The sequence below is a fragment of the Fusarium falciforme genome, chromosome 4 (genome assembly GCF_026873545.1).
Source record: "Fusarium falciforme chromosome 4, complete sequence".
NCBI lineage: Eukaryota > Fungi > Ascomycota > Sordariomycetes > Hypocreales > Nectriaceae > Fusarium > Fusarium falciforme.
Window position 1 is genome coordinate 984,423 of NC_070547.1, and position 14,642 is coordinate 999,064.

The 14,642-nt window shown below is 53.3% G+C and overlaps 7 protein-coding genes across 7 annotated transcripts; 5 read left to right on the top strand and 2 right to left on the bottom strand.

Annotated features, from left to right (window-relative positions):
* Window positions 1-451: 451 nt before the first annotated feature.
* NCS54_00507100 (Aconitate hydratase, mitochondrial) lies at window positions 452-3,301 on the top strand (the record flags this gene model as incomplete). The annotated part of the gene is made up of 5 exons (XM_053150587.1): window positions 452-565; window positions 859-1,501; window positions 1,585-1,705; window positions 1,761-3,072; window positions 3,125-3,301. 5 exons carry the CDS (start codon window positions 452-454, stop codon window positions 3,299-3,301), a joined length of 2,367 nt encoding a protein of 788 aa, XP_053006562.1.
* An 834-nt stretch (window positions 3,302-4,135) lies between these two features.
* NCS54_00507200 (Rhomboid protein 2) lies at window positions 4,136-5,369 on the top strand (the record flags this gene model as incomplete). The annotated part of the gene is made up of 5 exons (XM_053150588.1): window positions 4,136-4,529; window positions 4,586-4,723; window positions 4,777-4,858; window positions 4,917-5,104; window positions 5,155-5,369. The coding sequence occupies exons 1-5, from the start codon at window positions 4,349-4,351 to the stop codon at window positions 5,367-5,369; spliced, it is 804 nt and encodes a 267-aa protein (XP_053006563.1). The 5' UTR covers window positions 4,136-4,348.
* Window positions 5,370-6,246: 877 nt separating this feature from the next.
* Window positions 6,247-6,596, bottom strand: NCS54_00507300 (Hypothetical protein; the record flags this gene model as incomplete). The annotated part of the gene is made up of 2 exons (XM_053150589.1): window positions 6,247-6,506; window positions 6,566-6,596. The coding sequence occupies 2 exons, from the start codon at window positions 6,594-6,596 to the stop codon at window positions 6,247-6,249; spliced, it is 291 nt and encodes a 96-aa protein (XP_053006564.1).
* A 1,157-nt stretch (window positions 6,597-7,753) lies between these two features.
* On the top strand, window positions 7,754-9,782 carry NCS54_00507400 (Hypothetical protein; the record flags this gene model as incomplete). Its single annotated transcript, XM_053150590.1, has 5 exons — window positions 7,754-7,769; window positions 7,841-8,090; window positions 8,156-8,394; window positions 8,451-9,271; window positions 9,321-9,782. The coding sequence occupies 5 exons, from the start codon at window positions 7,754-7,756 to the stop codon at window positions 9,780-9,782; spliced, it is 1,788 nt and encodes a 595-aa protein (XP_053006565.1).
* Window positions 9,783-10,192: 410 nt separating this feature from the next.
* On the bottom strand, window positions 10,193-11,483 carry NCS54_00507500 (PCI domain-containing protein; the record flags this gene model as incomplete). The annotated part of the gene is made up of 3 exons (XM_053150591.1): window positions 10,193-10,834; window positions 10,911-11,146; window positions 11,216-11,483. The coding sequence occupies 3 exons, from the start codon at window positions 11,481-11,483 to the stop codon at window positions 10,193-10,195; spliced, it is 1,146 nt and encodes a 381-aa protein (XP_053006566.1).
* A 512-nt stretch (window positions 11,484-11,995) lies between these two features.
* NCS54_00507600 (NADH-ubiquinone oxidoreductase 40 kDa subunit, mitochondrial) lies at window positions 11,996-13,566 on the top strand (the record flags this gene model as incomplete). Its single annotated transcript, XM_053150592.1, has 9 exons — window positions 11,996-12,123; window positions 12,186-12,199; window positions 12,253-12,315; window positions 12,385-12,479; window positions 12,535-12,626; window positions 12,685-12,826; window positions 12,877-13,035; window positions 13,084-13,419; window positions 13,468-13,566. 9 exons carry the CDS (start codon window positions 11,996-11,998, stop codon window positions 13,564-13,566), a joined length of 1,128 nt encoding a protein of 375 aa, XP_053006567.1.
* Window positions 13,567-14,120: 554 nt separating this feature from the next.
* On the top strand, window positions 14,121-14,351 carry NCS54_00507700 (Ribosome assembly protein 3; the record flags this gene model as incomplete). The annotated part of the gene is made up of 1 exon (XM_053150593.1): window positions 14,121-14,351. The coding sequence occupies one exon, from the start codon at window positions 14,121-14,123 to the stop codon at window positions 14,349-14,351; it is 231 nt and encodes a 76-aa protein (XP_053006568.1).
* Between the last annotated feature and the right edge of the window lie 291 nt (window positions 14,352-14,642).

The window sequence follows — 14,642 nt, forward strand, 5'->3', positions numbered from 1 at the left end:
GAAGGACGGGTTTGCCCTCCCCGCTCGCATCGGAAAACCACACTTGATCACTGGTGCTTGGAGAGTGCTCCGCTGTGGGACATCACCCACATTTTTTGGGGCTGGCTCTCTCTTGGGGCGTGCCTTTAGCGGTGTCGGCGCTCTCACTGCTGGGCTTCACTGCCAGGTACGTAAGAAACCTCAGCGAGGTCCTAAGCGACAGGTACCTAAGGTGAGGAGGGCCTGGTTGCCGTGTGCCCTGGGCAAGAGGAAAAAAACACCCCCCTCCCATCCGCTTCCTTTTAATACTCAATCCTCCCCCCTCCTCCTCGATCTCTTCTTGCCCGTTGATTCTTCTCGTGTGCGAGCGTCTCCCTTTTCCTTCTTCCTAGTGATACCCTGACCCTCTCCGCTCTAATCACGCTCACACTCAATTGAGACGCTTCAGCCTTGAGTGATCAACACCTTCACCATGCTTGCTACCCGCCAGGTTCTGGGCAATGTCGCCCGGAGCCGCGTCCTCGCGGGCGCCGCCTCTGGCATTCGCCGCCTGGCGACTGTCTCTGACAGCCCTCTCGACAAGAAGGTGAGCAAGATTCTACTCTCAGCAGCTTGTGTTTTGCGCGAACGACTCGACGCTTGGCGGTTCTTCTGGTGTGGCATGTAAGCCGCTCATCCGGGCACCTCTCAGACGTCATTGCGCGCCGATCGACCTGGGCCGTCAAATCACCAGTGATTTCGACCACAGGCAGATTTGCGCGCTGTGGTGCAATTGCAACAATAGTACCAGCAGCTTTCACTGCAGCCAGCTTCAGCATGCTCAAATCAAGTTTTGGGGGAACAATTGGACTGACTCGTGCCATCTTGGCCCCACTATAGGTCCGCCAGAATCTTTGGGAGGAGAACAACTTCATCAACTACAAGAAGATGTCCGAGAACCTCGACATCGTCCGCGCCCGCCTTAACCGACCCCTGACCTACGCCGAGAAGATTCTGTACTCTCACTTGGATGATCCCCATGGCCAGGAGATCGAGCGTGGCAGCTCTTACCTCAAGCTCCGACCTGACCGTGTTGCTTGCCAGGATGCCACCGCCCAGATGGCCATCCTTCAGTTCATGTCCGCTGGCATGGACGCCGTTGCCAACCCCTCCACCGTCCACTGCGATCACTTGATCGAGGCCCAGATTGGTGGTGCCAAGGATCTTGCCCGTGCTATCGACATCAACAAGGAGGTCTACAACTTCCTTGCTACTGCTTGTGCCAAGTACAACATTGGTTTCTGGCGCCCCGGCTCCGGTATCATTCACCAGATTATTCTCGAGAACTACGCTTTCCCCGGTGGTCTCCTCATCGGAACTGACTCCCACACTCCCAACGGTGGTGGTCTTGGTATGGCCTGCATTGGTGTCGGTGGTGCTGATGCTGTCGATGTCATGGCCAACCTTCCCTGGGAGCTGAAGGCCCCCAAGGTCATCGGTGTTAAGCTGACTGGTCAGCTCAACGGCTGGACTGCCCCCAAGGGTAAGTGATATCTGCGCACCTTTCACTGTCGATCATCGTCGACGGCTAGTCATCCACGGACCCACTTATTAACAACACCACAGACATTATCCTGAAGGTCGCCGATATTCTCACCGTCAAGGGTGGCACTGGTGCCATTGTTGAGTACCATGGACCTGGAACTGAGACCTTCTCTTGTACTGGCATGGCAACCATCTGCAACATGTCAGAACTTCCCCATTCCTTGAGTTGTTTTGATCATTGTACTGACTTCTAGCAGGGGTGCTGAGATCGGTGCCACCACTTCCCTCTTCCCCTTCAACGAGCGTATGTACGACTACCTTGCCGCCACCAAGCGAACCGAGATCGGAGAGTTTGCCCGCTCTTACGCCCACGGCCTCCGACCTGACGAGGGTGCCGAGTACGACCAGCTGATTGAGATCAACCTTTCCGAGCTCGAGCCCTACATCAACGGTCCCTTCACCCCCGATCTGGGAACCCCCATCTCCAAGTTCAGCCAGGCTGTCAAGGACAACGGCTGGCCCGATGAGCTCAAGGTCGGTCTGATTGGCTCTTGCACCAACTCCTCTTACGAGGATATGTCCCGCGCTGCCTCCATCGCCCGTGATGCCCTCAACCACGGTGTCAAGGCTAAGGCTGCCTTCACTGTCACCCCTGGTTCTGAGCAGATTCGCGCTACCATTGAGCGTGACGGTCAGCTCCAGACCTTCGAGGAGTTCGGTGGTATGGTTCTCGCCAACGCTTGCGGTCCCTGCATTGGTCAGTGGGACCGACGCGATGTCAAGAAGGGCACCCCCAACTCTATCATCTCCTCCTACAACCGTAACTTCACTGGCCGAAACGACGGTAACCCCGCCACCCACTCCTTCGTCGCCTCCCCCGACATGGTCGTCGCCCTGACCATTGCCGGTTCCCTCCACTTCAACCCCCTCACCGACACCCTCAAGGACAAGGACGGCAAGGAGTTCAAGCTCTCTCCTCCCACCGGTGACGGTCTCCCCGTTCGCGGCTACGACCCCGGCCAGGACACTTACCAGGCTCCCCCCAAGGACCGTGCCAGTGTCACTGTCGATGTCTCCCCCACCTCCGACCGTCTCCAGATCCTTACCCCCTTCCAGCCTTGGGACGGCAAGGATGCCAAGGATCTCCCTATCCTCATCAAGGCCAAGGGCAAGACCACCACTGATCACATCTCCATGGCCGGTCCCTGGCTCAAGTACCGTGGTCACCTTGACAACATCTCCAACAACATGTTGATCGGTGCCATCAACGAGGCCAACGATGAGGCCAACAAGATCTACAACTTCACCAACGGCGAGTGGGGTGCCGTTCCCGCCGTCGCTCGTGACTACAAGGCCAAGGGCATCAAGTGGGTTGTCATTGGTGACTGGAACTACGGCGAGGGTTCTTCCCGAGAGCACGCCGCTCTTGAGCCCCGTCACCTTGGTGGTCTTGCCATCATTACCCGATCTTTCGCCCGTATCCACGAGACCAACCTGAAGAAGCAGGGCATGCTGCCCCTGACCTTCACTGACCCCGCTGACTATGACAAGATCCGCCCTGATGACAAGGTATGTTGCTCCCCCACAGCGTCTTTCATAACATTAACTAACTCAATATCAGGTCGACCTCCTCTGCACCAAGCTCGAGGTTGGCAAGCCTCTCCCCATGATTGTCCACCCCGCCGATGGCAGCCCCTCTTTCGAGATCCCTCTGTCCCACACCTTCAACGAGCCCCAGATTGAGTGGTTCAAGAATGGCTCTGCCCTCAACACCATGGCCAAGGCCGCCAAGAAGTAAATAACGGAAGATGATGAGCGGGAAGGACAGAAGGAAATGAAGCAGTGAAATAGTTTGGGTCACAACTGGCGTATATCCTGCATGCTCTCTGGGGTTTGGTTTTTTGAGAGCAGACAGTAGAGGGGCTGATTGACGAACGGTGTCGGTTTTACACTGTCGCTCGCCCATGTTTTACTTTTACACCTCGTCGGAACGGAATAGCCTTGATTTTCTAGGTTGTACAAAATCAAAACTGTTAAAGCATTGTTCTGGTCTACTGGGTGATGTTGTCCTTGCAATCACAAAGATTTGATGTTTAGTTTCATGCCACCTGAATGCTAGCTCGTGGATGAAGCATGAGGGACTTGTAAGGCACTTGTTAACCCCTAGATACTCCACGGCCACTTAGATGCTGAAGATGGTGCATCATCTATGAAGGCCGAATGCCACAATATTCATGCCTCTGGAGTGCCCATTGAGGCCGCCAGACGAGCGCATTGGAGGCAGCGCGAACGACAGAGCTCTCCTCTAAAGCTGCTCACATACCTCCTTAATTTAGGATGAGAATCTATGTGAACTCATTAAAAATAAGAGAGTAAGCTATCATAAAATGAGGAAATGTTCTCATAGCCTTTGATGTCCTTTGATGTCCTTTTATGATCTTTCTCAAAGCTTACGATGCACTTATCAGGCTCGTCGTATGCGGACTCCTCGGCCTCTCTGTGAGGTACGTCATTTGAGATCTGCACCACCAAATCTTAATCAAGTTAGTCAGCGGCACCGTCGCAAGGATGATCACGTGCTGATAAGCCTAAATCAGCCACCCCATGTTCATCAATCATCAAGGGACCTGCTGTCCAGTTTCACTTGGCCATCGCATCGTCAAACTTGGACTCTTGCGATATCCAGGTTGTTGGGTCGAGGTGTGGTTCGAATTACTCCGTTTCAGGTTCTCTTTCCGTCCAAGGGTGTCTTTTTTCTAGCCGCTCATTCCTCCTCCCTCGATTCCGCCCTATCCGCCTCAGCGAAGACCGCCCGGCTGCTCCGTGCAGCGCGAATCGCGAAAACATGCGGCCTCGACTTCAAAACTTTAACACGTTGCGAGCGCGATCCTACGTGTCAAGACTGCCGCTTTTCACCCGGCTTATTGTTCTTGTCATTGTCGCAGCTTGGATTGCCTCGGTGCAATCAGTATGGGACTTGCGAGAATGGGGCGCCCTCATCCCTGACCAGATCAGCATCACTTCAGGCAAGCTCTAGGACGTCTCATTCTCTTGTGTAGTGCTAACACGGCTTGTGAATTAGCATATCGACTTTCGACGTTTCCCTTAATACACCTCAATTTCATCCATATGATCCTTAATGTCTTGGCCCTGACGCCTTTGATGGAGCGATTCGAGGGCGAACATGGAACTTTGACCACGGTCGCATTGTTCTTTGGCCGTAAGATGTAGCTGCTTCTCGGTACCGGAACCTTTGCTAATTGCTGGCCATAGCTTTGACTTCGATCCCCGCCGTCCTCTATGTGATCATCGAGCGATGTGTTTTCCGAGCGAATAATTCGATACTGGGAGCGAGGTGAGATTACACTGCCACGATCTACATGCGAGAAACATGGCTAATAGGCATATCATAGCTTGTGGGTGTTTGTCTTGCTTGCCATGGAGTCCATTCGAACCTACAAGGCCAACCCTCACTTCGTAATTGGCACAGTTCACATCCCCACGTGGACAACCCCCCTGATTATGTGTTTGGTGGTGGCGGCATTGGTACCCAGGACAAGTCTTCTTGGCCATTTGTGCGGCGTGGGTATCGGATACGTCGGTAAGTCTCCTCTTGACGCAAAATAGACCTGAAGCTCACTGGCCTGATAGCTGGCTTCGGCTACGTCAAGTTCCTTGCTCCCCCGGAGTGGGCGCTCCGATGGATCGAGAAGCGACTTAACCTCCTCAAGATTCTGCCTCACTACGTCAGCATCGATAAGACGACATACGGCCGGTTTGGCGTGCTCCCCACGACCAACCGCCCCGGCCCCAGTGGGAGTGCTGCAACGGAGCTTGTGGGCACGACTCAGCGTCTCGGACCTTGAGTAAGGGCGTATGAAACTGCGCTTTCATGTTGTGTGGCTGTGTACTAGTACAACGGCGCTGGTTGCGTGTTTTCTCGTTTTCCTCTTATTTGTACTATAGAAAAGGGGGGTTATTCTTGGGCATCTTTTTTAATCCGGGCTTGGCGTGGCGATCAAAAACGAAGGAATGAATGGATGATTTAAGGTGGCCGCCTTCTTCTCTATGTCGTTGCGGGCTGCCTTGGATAGCAAGCGTGGGTAAAACCAGAGTCTTGGTTGGGATTGAAGATTATAGAAACAGGAGCTCTAATTCGAAGATGTATGGCATCTGCTCAATTATGATTAGCATCACGTTTTGTCGTCTCATTGCTTGCTGTGTTAGTGTGTTGTGGAATCGGCTTCATGAATGAGGGAGTCCGAGTTGACGGTCGTCTTGGGGGACACAGCAGATATCATAGGGTGCTTGGCGGTTTCGTATATCTAAGAGGTCAAGACGTATTTGTATGATCAAGTCTCGAGCTGGGTGGGTTAAAAAGCATTTAAGGGCAAAGATGTTGAGTATTGTTCGGCCTAAATATACCTACCTTCTGTCTGAGCAACCTTGTTCTTCGCATTATGTCTCGTTGCGATTCAGCTTCACGACCATACCTATCCTCTGATACCAGGACGGTGGTGTCTTATGCTGGCGCACTTTTGCAATTACGAGCAGAGTATTTTAGCCTCTCAACGACTGTCTGGCCGTTCTATCTCATGGCTACTGACCAGTTCCACCTCCCAAAGACGCGCATTACCGTGTTGCCCAGTCACTCATTCGTTCCCAGCACGCATGACAGTTAACCCTCTTTCTCCGCCTTGGAGTAGCCGGGGGCCTTCACGACCTTCTCGAGCAAGCTTGTCCTCAAGGCTCAGTGGTGTTCCTCTTCTCCCTCTCAACCAACCTCCCCACCCTCTGCAGCCGCTCGAGTTGATCGTCGCTTAATTCTGCATTGGTTTCTGCTGGCGGCTGCTCAGGTGTCTGTAGCGCGTCTCGCTCTCGGGCTAGGGCATTTACAGCTTCGAGCAGTCTTGCATCGTCCTCGCTGACATTCTCCCCCTTGGCCTTGCTATCTTTGACCTGAACTGCGGCCTTGCGGACATCGTTCAACATATCGTTGATCGCTGTTCACCAATGGTTAGTACGGTGTTTCGTTTATGCCTGCTTGGGGGTAGACTCTTACATTTGGAGGTAGAAGCGCCCTCTGTCGCCATTTTGCGTCTTGGTTGCCTGCGCGTTCTGTGTTGAGTCCGCGACTCCTGTACATCCACCCGGCACATCTTATGCCAGGCGAGAGGGTAATTACTTGACTTACTGTGATGTGGCTCGCTTGCTTATGGTGCGCCTCCAGGTGTGAGAGGCAAAAATGCTTTGAGGTTCAAAGAGAGTGATCGGGGAGAGAGTGAAATGTTCAAGTTTCTGCACCACTGGTGGCCTTATGTAGTTGGGCGTTGCCAGGGGACAGTGAATCCCAGCCGAAAAACAGGTCAACACCGACAGCGGGAAATATGTTTGTGCCGCACAGGATGATGGCCGAGAGCATGGTAACTATGGGGTCTGCAGCAAAGATGGATGAGGCTCGTTGAGCTGGAAATGATGTGAAACGAGAAGAGATGGGAAGAAAAGAGAAACGGCAAATAGTGCAATAAGATGTACAAATGAGATAAAGGTATTGAGCAATGTTTGTTGGTGCCATGTCTCATGTATAGAATACTCTAACATTACTGTCGATCAAAGAGTGTTTTCTACCAGCGAGTAATGTAAATATTCGCCTCGTTTTTACATCTCAATACACGCACGGGAGTATATAAGTTTCTGTAGGTTATTTTGAGCAAACCATTGAGGCTTGACAGCACACATGGAGAAAAAAAAAACTCATTAAAAAAGGAAGCTTGCGGCTCTTTGGCACAAACTGTTCATGATGGGTTCGGTGTCTCTATCACTACGACCTCACTTAGGACTGGCGTGTGGGCGCCGAGCGAGGACAACTGGGCTATTTGCACTGTGGAATGATGTGGACGTATGGATTTCTGTCTTTAAGGAGTTCAAGGACACGAAAACCCATCATCGAATTATCGACAATTGATAGAATCAAGACAACATCCAATGTTGCCTTTACTTCAGGTCTCCTACTTGAGCCTCAGCCCCCGGTATATGCATAGGCCGCCCCGCCGGACATGCAGGCACCCGGCCGAGCCTTCCCCCCCTGGCCACGGCGGGCCATTTTGGAGATGGGTGAGCTGTCCGGAAAAGGTACGTACCTCGATTTACGGGATGCAGTTACATTCACTGGATTGGATCTTGAACTTGAACGACAAGTTGGAGGATTGAGACGACCAAGTCGCTCGTCGCGCAAAACCTCTGCCTAATCATGTCGCGGTTACTCTGTGAGAAGCTTCCCTAAGCTCTGATATTGCGCTGAATCATGCCCGCGAACTCCGACTGACCCGTTCTTTAGCATCGGCGTTCTCGCTGCGTCGCGATCCTCGAATCCTGAAGCTTCCCCCTTACCTGTCCTTCCTTTGCATCGCGATCGGGGTCGTCTGGCTGTTTCTTCTCCCTCTTAACGAATACTCGCGACGGACGTACATCTCGGAGAACGCACTGCTGCCGGGGCAGGTGCATACATACTTTGGAGGGAGTGAACAGAACATCTTGCGCGCGTATCGTCATGAGGTTGATGATGTGGTGGGCAAGAGCAACTACGAGTGCGTTCTCCATTTGTGATGCGGGCTTGAATTTGGACGGGTGCTAATGGCCTTGGGATTGGCAGGATTAACGACAGGCTCGATGAGATCCTAACGGGTGTTGGCCTCAAGGTTGGACGACAGAACTACACGTATCACTCGGCGGGCCACGAATACTCGGGGCAGAATCTCTATGCTATCCTCCAAGCTCCCCGAGGTGATGCTACCGAGGCCATTGTCTTGGTTGCTGCGTGGAAGACTATCGAGGAGCAGCTCAACCGCAATGGGGTGTCCTTGGCCTTGACCCTGGTCCGTTACTTTAAGCGTTCGTCAGCATCTCTCTAAAGGCATGCGGATGAGGAAACTGACAAATCGAAATAGGTTGGTCACTCTGGTCTAAGGATATTATCCTTGTTGTCCCCCCAGACAGCAAGACCGGTACCCAAGCTTGGGTTGATGCATACCACGATGCTCACAACCCAGACCTTGTGGCACCGCTGCCTCTCAAGTCTGGGGCTCTGCAGGGCGCCATCGCCATCGACTACCCCCAAGAGGAGAGGTTCAAGGCAGTGCACATCATCTACGATGGTGTCAATGGACAGCTGCCTAACCTCGATCTCATCAATTCCATCGTCAACATCGGCGGCGGCCAGATGGGTATCCCCACCACCATCCAGGAGATGACGCAGCACAAGGGGAGCTACCCCGATCGTCTGCAGACCATGCTGCGTGGTATGCTCAACCAGGGACTTGGCTACGCGGCCGGTGCCCATAGTAGCTTCATCCCTTACCACGTCGATGCTGTAACACTGCAGCCCTATGGTGAGGGATGGCATGATGACATGGGTATGGGTCGTCTTGTCGAGGGTTCGTTCCGAAGTCTGAACAATCTTCTCGAGCATCTGCATCAGAGTTTCTTCTTTTACTTGCTGATGCAGACGGACCGGTTTGTCAGTATCGGTACTTATCTGCCCAGCGCCATGCTGCTGGCTGCCAACTTTACCATCATGGCCATCTCCCTCTGGGTCAAGAGCGGCCAGTCATCGACAGTAGTGCAGAAGCCCAAGGAGACCAAGGGATCTGCCTCGGCTGCTGAGACTTTGCAGTCCGGAAGGGATCTCTTCTTGCCGCTTATTATTGTCGCCATCTGCCATGCTCTCCCAGCTGTGCCTCTTTACACCTTTAACCATCTGCCTGCTGGCGTAAGTATTGCTTTCCGATTTTCAGGGATACGACGCTGACAGCTCATAGCTACTTCCGCCTGCCTTTGCCATCTTCTCCGTCGTCTCGGCCGTCCTCCCTTTCGTCATCTCCCGCCTCCTCTCAATCTTCTCCAAGCCCACCCAGCAGCACTTCCAGATCACCAAGTCCTTCTCTCTGCTCGTCCTGGGCATGTGCCTCTCCACCCTCGCCACCCTCAACTTCTCCCTCGCCTTCCTCGTTGGCCTTCTGGCCAGCCCGCTGAGTTTCGTCCAGCCTGTCAAGAACCCTGTCCTTCGGTGGTCTGTGGCCGGCCTGCTCAATGTCGTGGCGCCATCCACGGTCATTTACGCCGCGGCTCAGGCTTGGGGAATTAGCATTACTGACCTGTTGAGCGAGGCAAGCTTTGGCTGGAACGTATGGGGTATGTATACACCTGTGGTGGTTTGGTGTTTGTGGTGGCCTGCTTGGCTCGTGGGAATGATCAACGTCTTTGGAGAGGTTTCGGCGTAGAGTGGTTGGAATTCGGTTTGTGTAAGATATGTTGCAGAGAGTCAACACTTAGAGCCCTGAAGGGATGATCTATACTCATAAACTACTGGCATCACTTATAGACTAGCTAGTTTCAAGATTTACTGTTATTGGAATATCCACTGTAATGTAGCTGAGAGGGCTATAGTTGTTGTTCCCGAGAGGCCGAACGCCAGCGGAACTCTCCGCGGTCTTCACTTGACGTATTCTAGGAGGGGAAGCACGGAAATAGGGAGGAACAACAGCAGCTCATAACATGGGTGAACTCGTATGATTAATAGTTGTCCTCTGGGCGGGATCATCAGCTGCCCACACAGATGTTTCTATCTGTGTACTGTACAGGGGTTCGTTTTGTTGCCCTCATGCCACGCCGTCCTCACTCATCTTCTTGTCTATGCAGCCCACACGTCCTTGCCAGCTGACTCGATCCAGTTGCCGAGTTGGTTGACGCTCGAGTCCCAGTCCAGGAGTCGCTGGCGCATGGCGGCAATCTGCTTCATATCCAATACCTTGGGTTGAACCCAGGTAATGTGTGCCACGCCATCGACCTGGTCGATGGTACCCCGGAGCAGACCCAGGCTCAGAGCCTTCATGATGAGATGCTCAATCTCCTGTGGTCGAACCTTAGTCTCCTGGGCGATGGTAGCAAAGGTCATGGTTCGGTCATGAGGGGGGCGGCGGAAGACAGCTTCGGTGAGAGCAGAGAGGTAGATCTTCTGGCGGAGGTGGGTAGAGTTGCTGCTCAGGAGCTTGTTAGACTCGACACGATCAGAAAGTCTCTCATAGGCCGCAAGATCTCCGCGGTTGAAAGCGAAAAGAAGCTCGCGCATCCAGGCGTGCTCGCTCTTGGCAAGAACATCGAGGATGGGATGGAGGAGCAGCTCTCCAAAGTTGTAGATGCTGGTAGAGACCAGAGCGGCGATGCTGAGGTGGTAGGCCCGCTTGTATCGCTCCTTGGGAGAGAGGGAGGCGACATCAATGCAGGCAAGGTAGAGGAGGGCAGTGCGGTAGTAGTTGGAGAAGTCCATCTTGAGCTGTGGAGGGGTTAGTGGGGGTTCAGGCATGAATATTGTGACACCGTGGTCATGGGTTCCCAGGGAGTGAACATACCTGGTAGTAGGTGGCATTGGCGTCGTAAAATGAGGCATGGACGATATTCTCGACGGAATCGAAGGAGTCTAGTATCCTCTCGGCGGTGTCGAGATCCTTTCGTGCGCTGTCTAGCTCCTCAAGGTCGAGCTTCGCCCGAGCGACAGCAACCAGGGCAAAAACATATGCATCTTGCGAGTTCTCGTTGTCAACCTTCTTGGCGACCGATTGCAGGAATTCCAAACGCTCCTCATCCTCTGTAGTTCAAAGACATCATGGGTTAGCACAACGCCGGCTTCGGAGGGGCACACAGCAGGGTTCCTTACCATCGCACTCTGTCGCCGCCTTCAACGCCAGTTCCACGAGCTTCAGCTGGTTGACCTTGTCGGCAAATTTGAGGATGAAGACTCTGTAGAAGACTAGCCGCTTGGGAGCGCTCCCGGGATGGCTGAAGAACTCGACAAGGGCCTCGGTGAGCTGGTGCCAGAGCTTCCGCTCCCAGTAGTTCTCAAAGTCGAGGATGAGGGGCTGGAGCTCCTCGGGAGCTTCATCACGCTGCTCCGCGAGGAAATCGGGGATAGTGTCGGCGCTCATGATGGCGGGATGTGTAGGAGTTGGTGGGTTGTGACGTGTGGATGGTGAGCACAGCAACAATAGCTAGCTTGCACCTTGAGATCTCGAGCTTTTGGTTCCGGATCGGCACAAGTTCTTCCCTGAAAATCGGCGTGGTAGTCGGGGTATTTCTTTCGTGATGATGACAGTGCCGTTCTAGGCAGCCAGAGCAAGTGGTCGGTTTGGGGTGTTTGTTCAAGGTTGATAGTTGCTTCTGTGGAGTTGGAGAGAGGTCCTTAGCTCATCAATGAGGCTGCCAGGCAGCCTGGTGTCGCAACACTCAAAGACGCACGGACCCATTCTTCCCTTGGAATCCCGCTAGCCAATAACGAGCTGCAAGATTTCATTGACCCATCACGTGACCTGGAAATAGCGTTCCCCGAGGCTCTACCTTGCCCAGCATCACCAAACATTGCTGCTGTGAAGACGAGACGATCCACGGCCAATTGCGAGGCACAGCAGCGTCTTCCCACGCAATCTGTATAATCGCAACCATGGTTTCGCCCCTGTTTGCCGCACGGTCGGCCCGCAATGTCGCCCTCAATGTCACGGGCAAGCGATTCCTTTCCGACATCTCTATTACCCGAACCGGGAAGCCCATCATCCGAGTCGAGGGTGGCCGGTGAGCCCAACCGCGATCCATTGGCCCTTTGAAACATGTTGCTGATGCTTGCCTCTATTTAGTTCATCCCTTGGAGGTGCGACGACCGAGCCACGATGCCCATGAACGACGCTGACGATTGACAACCAGGCCACACTGTTACGGTATTTGGCGCAACCGGCCAGCTGGGACGATACATTGTGAACCGTCTTGGTGAGAAGGCCCGGCCTCCATAACTTAATGGGGGAAAGGGACGGCACAAAGACTAACCATTGCTACTAGCTCGTCAGGGATGCACCGTTGTCATTCCCTACCGTGAGGAGATGACCAAGCGTCACCTCAAGGTCACCGGAGATCTCGGCCGCGTCGTCTTTGTCGTATGTCCAATCCCTTCGATCTCGACCATAGCCCCGCTATAACTCTCGCCTTTAGGAGCACGACCTTCGCAACACCCCTTCGATCGAGGCCAGCGTCAGGCACTCAGATGCCGTTTTCAACTTGATTGGCCGTGATTACCCGACCAAGTATGTTTTTTCGAGAGGACGAGCACGAGGGCGAGCAAGGAAGCTAAACTGGCATCAGGAACTTTTCTCTGGAGGATGTTCACATTGAAGGAACCGAGCGAATTGTCGAGGCCGTTGCCAAGTACGATGTCGACCGATACATCCACGTTTCGTCCCACAGCGCCAACTCCCAGTCCGCCTCCGAGTTCTACCGCACCAAGGTACTTCGACTGCTGCTTCAACGAGGGAAGATTATTGACAAGCGTATCAGGGCCGAGCTGAGGAGATCGCCCGGGAACTGTTCCCCGAGACCACCATCGTCCGACCCGCCCCCATCTTCGGTTTTGAGGACAACCTTCTGCTCAAGCTGGCTGGTGTAACCAACCTCTTCACCTCCAACAACATGCAGGAGAAGTTCTACCCCGTTCACGTAGGTGACGGAGTGCTGGTGGATATGGAATAGTGCTGACTGTGATAGTCAATTGATCTCGGAGCCGCCCTCGAGAAGATCTTCTACGACGACACAACCGCCGGACAGACTTTCGAGCTTTACGGACCCAAGCAGTACAGCATGCGCGAGATTGCCGACCTGGTGGACAAGGAAATCTACAAGCAGCGACGACACATCAACGTTCCCAAGGCCATCCTGAAGCCCGTTGCTGAGATCCTGAACAAGGTGCTCTGGTGGCATACCCTGTCAGCCGATGAGGTTGAGCGAGAGTACATGGACCAGGTCATTGACCCTGAGGCCAAGACTTTCAAGGATCTTGGAATCGAGCCTGGCGACATTGCCAACTTTACCTACCACTACCTGGTGAGTGACCCAGTTGGAGTCTCAGGACTATATCTGACACCTCTATAGCAAGGATTCCGAAGCCAAAACTTCTACGATCTCCCCCCTGCGACGGAGAAGGAGAAGCGGGAAGAGAAGAAGTACATCCATGTCTTGGATGAGTTGTAAAGAAAAGGGTTCGAGCTTTGGTCTTTTGAATGCTGGAGAGGGAAGTGGTAACTTTGGGCAGTTGGGAGGCTGCTGAGCGGACAGGCCGACAATAGTCCGTGTATATAGGACCGCATAGACTAGAGAGTGTGCGAGTTCAAACAATTGTACAGGTTTTCTTTTGGTTGAGATGTGCCTCCGTGTCAGACGAGGTTCTTGGAGTAATGTCGCTTTGTTATGCCCCATGCCAGAGATTTACATCCCAGGAAGATTGTTAAAGTGCGATCATCTTCGAGATGGATGGGAATCAACTGAGAAAGGTCGGTTGGGGGTCAACTAGGGAAGCTATCTCGGCTTTCTAGAGTTGAAGGTAGCATGGAGGTGTAAGTGTACAGTGCGCTCACAACACCGTGCGTGTATATGCACTGTCTGCAAACCTCTACTTCAGGCTTTGCTCTCATGAATTACACCAACCCTTCAACACCACCACCCTCGGTATCCAAAACCACAGCACCATCTTTGGCCCAGCCAATAAATCGGGATTATTCACAGACCACGTCAAACTCCAAAAAAAAATGTCTTCCAAGCCCAACAACCAGGCTTCTGCCGAGTTCACATCCTACTACCTCCAGCGAGCCACGCAGGAGCTCTCGGAGGACCTCGACAAGGTCCGCAACGCAGAGGACTTCAAGGCTGACTCGATTCCCTTTCTGGTTCATGCCCTTCAGCAGGGTGCGGGGCTTTTTTCGGCGGAGGATCAGAAGAGAGTTGTCGATGGGTCGAAGAGCAAGGATGGAGATGCTTGAGTCTGTGTGGTGAAGTGAAGCCAACAAGGCCACTGTCCACTTACGCTACCGAATTGACACACGACCGAGTTAATGGACAAAGTCGGAATGGAGGCTCATGTTGAATGCCTCACGAGGAAACCAAAGACGGTGTTAATGCTTTGTCTCGCCTCACATCGACACCACGAACCGCCAGGGCCAACACACGTCAGCCAGGACCAGCAATTCTCTCAGCATCGACAAGATTCAATCATTTCACGGCAAATAGAACCATTGGGGAAAATAAAGGAGTTCGGGTTGCGATCAAAGGCC